The sequence below is a fragment of the Oxyura jamaicensis genome, chromosome 14 (assembly GCF_011077185.1).
Source record: "Oxyura jamaicensis isolate SHBP4307 breed ruddy duck chromosome 14, BPBGC_Ojam_1.0, whole genome shotgun sequence".
Classification (NCBI taxonomy): domain Eukaryota; kingdom Metazoa; phylum Chordata; class Aves; order Anseriformes; family Anatidae; genus Oxyura; species Oxyura jamaicensis.
In genome coordinates this window covers 3,792,246-3,797,179 of record NC_048906.1, presented here as the reverse complement: position 1 = coordinate 3,797,179, position 4,934 = coordinate 3,792,246, and the positions used below count along the sequence as shown (strand labels likewise).

Below are 4,934 nucleotides of genomic sequence, written 5' to 3'. Positions count from 1 at the left end.
GAAGCCAGCTGCTCCCCAGCAGCACGCTGCAGGGTGAGGGAAGACCACCACAGGCAGCTTTTTGAAGCTGGATGCCCACCAAACCCAGCTCCTTCCAGGAGCACAAGTGCCCTGCCCCCCCCTCAGCCAGCAGCACGCCCCCAGTAGCTGGGGACCTCCAGCAGCACATGGCAAGCCGGGCTCCCTGTATCACCAGCAGCCACCTGGCTCGCACAGCAGCACCCACCCCGCTGGGACAGCCAAGCCACGCAGCCTGGCACACTGAGATCAGAGCTGGTACCAACCGTCAGGGAGTGTCACAGCATGAAGAAAGAACCACCAACACCAGTCGAGCCTCTATTGTGTGCACTTTTATTTGAACTGGTCTTAAGTCAGTGTACAGGTAGCCCCTCTCTCCCCTGCATACTGGCACTGCTCCTAGGCAGGGGGGACTGTAAAGCCTTCATTCACATCTATCACTGGGGAACACAGCCCGCTTACTCAACAAATCAAAGGATCAAGTGTGTTTTGTTTAAGGCGGAAGATACAAAAAGACACTTGTTGGATTACATAATTTACAGACAAGCAATTACAACCTAACACCAGGAACTGGTATCGGCTCTTCCAAGCTGGGCTGTTGCCTTCACAGAGGCGAGTAACTTCCTGTAACAATGCATTATAACAATATTTGGAATGACTATTACAAAAAGAAACAAATGTACAATCAAAGTCCTCAGATGCATTGTAGAACTTTGGGGGCGTTCGCTCCAACATGTTTCATTTTAAGACTGCTGCTGATACCTTCACCATTCCAGTTTTTTAATCCTGAGTCAAGCGCCAAAAAAAACAAATAAAGCCATGCCAATCTTGTCTTGTTTTACACGCATTTATGGGTTTCATTTTGTCACAAGGGTGTGGGTGTTGGTAACAGTCCGGTTTAGAAGCATTTGCGGTGGACAATGGAGGGTCCGGATTCATCATACTCCTGCTTGCTGATCCACATCTGCTGGAAGGTGGACAGGGAGGCCAGGATGGAGCCTCCAATCCAGACAGAGTACTTGCGCTCAGGCGGGGCAATGATCTGTGGGAGAGAAGAGTTGCTCAGATGCAGTGTGCTGCTGTGTGTTTTGCTCCTGCACAGCCCTGTGGTGCACCTAACCCCCTTGTCAAGGCACTCCGAGGTCCGAGCAGGCTTAGGGCACAGCCTCACACACCCCACCCCCACTCGCAGTACCACAACCCCATTATTCCCGGGGCTGAGTGGGTGCCACCCTGCACTCAGCAGGGCCGTAAGGCTGCGCCACTCCAAGCGTGGTTCCCAGCTCCTCTGGTAGGAGTTCAGCTCAGGGCCCTCCACCCACTCGTTTGCATTTCAGCAGCAGGAGGTGTGCCGAGAGGCTCCCACAGGGCTGCAGCTTACCTTGATTTTCATCGTGCTGGGTGCCAGGGCTGTGATCTCCTTCTGCATCCTGTCAGCAATGCCCGGGTACATTGTGGTACCACCGGACAGCACTGTGTTGGCGTACAGGTCCTTACGGATATCCACGTCACACTTCATGATGGAGTTGAAGGTAGTTTCATGGATACCACAGGACTCCATACCTGTGAGGAAGAAGCAGTCTCAAGTCAGCAAGGGCTGGGGAACACGTATGGAAGCCCAAGCAGCTACTGCAGGGAACTGACAGAATCCAAACTCTTCAAGTGGAAGGCACTACAGGCAAAGCCATGTCTGACATGCTCAGCCTCCTGCTCTACTGCTGTCAGAGTCCCCCAAACAGCCCCAGGCTGGGAGGAATAAGGACTAGGTGGTGGGACAGGGTAAGACCTTGCTATGGAACAAAGGTACTCTGGCAGCAGGCTCCCAGTCTCCAGCTCACCCTAGACAGAAGGCACACAGGGTCTCCTAAACAAGCTGGACTTACCCAAGAAAGATGGCTGGAAGAGGGCCTCAGGGCACCTGAACCTCTCATTGCCAATGGTGATGACCTGGCCATCAGGGAGTTCATAGCTCTTCTCCAGGGAAGAGCTAGAGGCAGCTGTGGCCATCTCCTGCTCGAAATCCAGGGCAACGTAGCACAGCTTCTCCTTGATGTCACGCACAATTTCTCTCTCGGCTGTGGTGGTGAAGCTGTAGCCTCTCTCTGTCAGGATCTTCATGAGGTAGTCCGTCAGGTCACGGCCAGCCAGATCCAGACGGAGGATGGCGTGGGGGAGGGCATAGCCTTCGTAGATGGGCACAGTGTGGGTAACACCATCACCAGAGTCCATCACAATACCAGTGGTACGACCAGAGGCATACAGGGACAGCACAGCCTGGATGGCTACATACATGGCTGGGGTGTTGAAGGTCTCAAACATGATCTAGGGGAGAGAGAAGGAAAGGTTGAGTCCAACAGAATAAAGCGAGGTTCTCACTACAGGTCTAAACCAAGTCCATGCAAGTGGTTTTACTTTTGTCCCCAGATAAGAGACTCATCTTTGCTCCCCCAGGAAGGAGGGGTGCTTATCTTGCCTGGCCTCCACCCACACCTGCCAGGTCAGAGCCTGAGCAAGGACACCACCACCACCGGCCCATCCACATGACACAGCAAGGAACAAAACAAGTGCCAGATAAACTACAGTACGGTCACTCAAGGCCAGTAAATGGATTAGTGTCTAGTCAGAGACAGCAGTTAGACAAGTTGCTAGTTCAGTCTCAGAGAAAGCCAGCTTAGAAGAACAAACAAAACCTGTCAAGGTCCAGCAAAGAGGAGACTCAGGTCAGGAAAGGAAAACCCTGCAAAGATGGCAAAAAGGGAGAACAGTGGTGAAGGCAGAGAGAGGGCAACATGGAAGGAGAGCTGGCCTGCAGCAGCATCTGCTGTAGCTCCAAGCTCAAGAGCTCTACACACCTGTGTCATCTTCTCTCTGTTGGCTTTGGGGTTCAGGGGAGCCTCTGTGAGCAGCACAGGGTGCTCCTCAGGGGCTACTCTCAGCTCATTGTAGAAAGTGTGGTGCCAGATCTTCTCCATGTCATCCCAGTTGGTGACAATACCGTGTTCAATGGGGTACTTCAGGGTCAGGATACCTCTTTTGCTCTGAGCTTCATCACCAACATAGCTGTCTTTCTGGCCCATGCCAACCATCACACCCTGCACAACAAAGAAGAAGCATTAAGTTCAACTGAACGACAAACCCTGCTAAGCAGGTAACATTTTCCAAAGCCACATCTCTATAATTACTGTTCCTCTTGAGTCCCTGCTGTCAGGGAAATAATTCAATCAGCAGCTCCAACACATGCTGCATGAAGGCTCCACAGGAGGCTGTGTGCTCAGCCAGTTACTGTTGCAGTGCAGAAGCCTCGTGTCATATAGGAAATAAAAGGGCTTCTTGCAGCTCGCTGCCTTTAGCGGGAAGGATTTCACTGAAGTGATTTCACTGAAGGTCCTCTCCATTGTCTGTAAGCAGCACCCCGGCCACATCGTACCTGATGTCTGGGGCGACCCACGATGGATGGGAAGACAGCACGGGGGGCATCATCCCCGGCGAAACCGGCCTTGCACATACCGGAGCCATTGTCAACAACGAGCGCAGCAATATCATCATCCATGGCTGGCTGTGGAAGAAGAGAGATGGAACATGAGCACCGCCGGCCACACACCAGCAACCAAACCCCATCCTGCCCTACACCCCACAGGGGTAATCGCCCCCGGGGCAGCAGCCGGCGAGGGGAGAGCCAGCCGTGCGGGGCTCCGCGATGCCTCCGAGGCCTTCCCCACCCATTTCCTTCCTGCCGGAGCCGCACCGCTTCGCCCGGCGCCCGCTAGAGGGTGCGGCGCCTTCCAGATTTCGGCAGCGCACAGATTTGGGACAAAGGAAGTCCCTGCGCCCTCTCGCATTATTACCATAAAAGGCAACGGCTGCAGCGCGCCGCGCCTCGCCAGCCGCCAGCTTTCGGGGGGCCGCCGCCGGCCACTCCCCCGACCCCTCCCCAGCCCCGGGGAGCCCCGCGGCCACTCCCCCCCCCCCTCGGGGGGGGCCCCCCCGGGGGGGGCCCCGCCCCCCCGCGGCCCCCCCCCCCCCCCCTTCCTTCTCGTCCCCTCCCCAGCCGTCACGCCCAAGCAGCCCCGACAGGCGCTGCCCGCACACCTCCGGGGGGCGGCTTCCAGGCAGCAGCCGCCGAGCTCCCGGTGGTGCCGGCCCCGGGAACCGGCACGGAGCCGGGCTCGGCCCTGGGGGGCGGCGGGGGGAGCAGCGAGCCGAGCCCAGGCTCTGCCTGCGGGCGTGGCCGGCCGGGGGCGGCTCCCGGGACATGTGCCCGAGCGGTGCCGGCCCTGCCCGCACACGGGGGGCTTCTCCCCCCCCCCCGGGTGGTGCCCGGTGGGGGGGGGGGGCCCTCGGGACGGGGGGCCGCCCAATTCCACCCCCCCCCTCCCCCGCAGAACCCCCCCCGTCTTCGGCCGGGGGGAGCTGACCCTAGGAGGGGGGTGCTGAGGGGAGCCGCCCCCCGTCCCCACAATGGGTTTTGAGGGGAGTCGCCCCCCGACCCCACAAGAGGACACTGACCCCCCCAACCCCACAAGGGGTACTGAGGGGAGTCGCCCCCTCGTCCCCACAAGGGGAACGTTTCCCCCCCTCGTCCCCACAAGGGGTGCTGAAGGGAGCCGCCCCCCGTCCCCACAAAGGGACACAGCCCCCCCGTCCCCTCACGCACACCCATGGCAGGGCTGGGGGGGGGGGGGGCCCCCCCGCAGACAAACCCCCACGCCCCAACCCCCCGCTACAAAACATACTCGGAGCCGTTTTAGCAGCAAACCCCGGGGGGGGGGGGGGCACACACCATGACCCCCCCCCCCCCCCCACACACACCTCCAGCACCCCATCGCCACCCCGGCAGCACCCCAACGCGCCTCAGCGCTCCTCTCCTCACACAACCCCCCAGGGCTCCACGGACCCCTCACAACCCTCCCCCCCCC

At 58.8% G+C, this 4,934-nt stretch overlaps 1 protein-coding gene across 1 annotated transcript in view; it reads right to left on the bottom strand.

Moving 5' to 3' along the window:
- Positions 1 to 328: 328 nt before the first annotated feature.
- Positions 329 to 4,934, bottom strand: part of ACTB (actin beta) — a 4,933-nt gene continuing 327 nt past the window's right edge. Inside the window, exons 2-6 of the mRNA XM_035339442.1 lie at positions 3,446 to 3,574; positions 2,871 to 3,110; positions 1,902 to 2,340; positions 1,400 to 1,581; positions 329 to 1,060 (exon numbers count right to left, since the gene is read on the bottom strand). Coding sequence (XP_035195333.1) covers positions 917 to 1,060; positions 1,400 to 1,581; positions 1,902 to 2,340; positions 2,871 to 3,110; positions 3,446 to 3,568 — 1,128 coding nt within the window. The 5' untranslated portion in view covers positions 3,569 to 3,574 and the 3' untranslated portion in view covers positions 329 to 916. The remainder of the gene's footprint in view (positions 1,061 to 1,399; positions 1,582 to 1,901; positions 2,341 to 2,870; positions 3,111 to 3,445; positions 3,575 to 4,934) is intronic.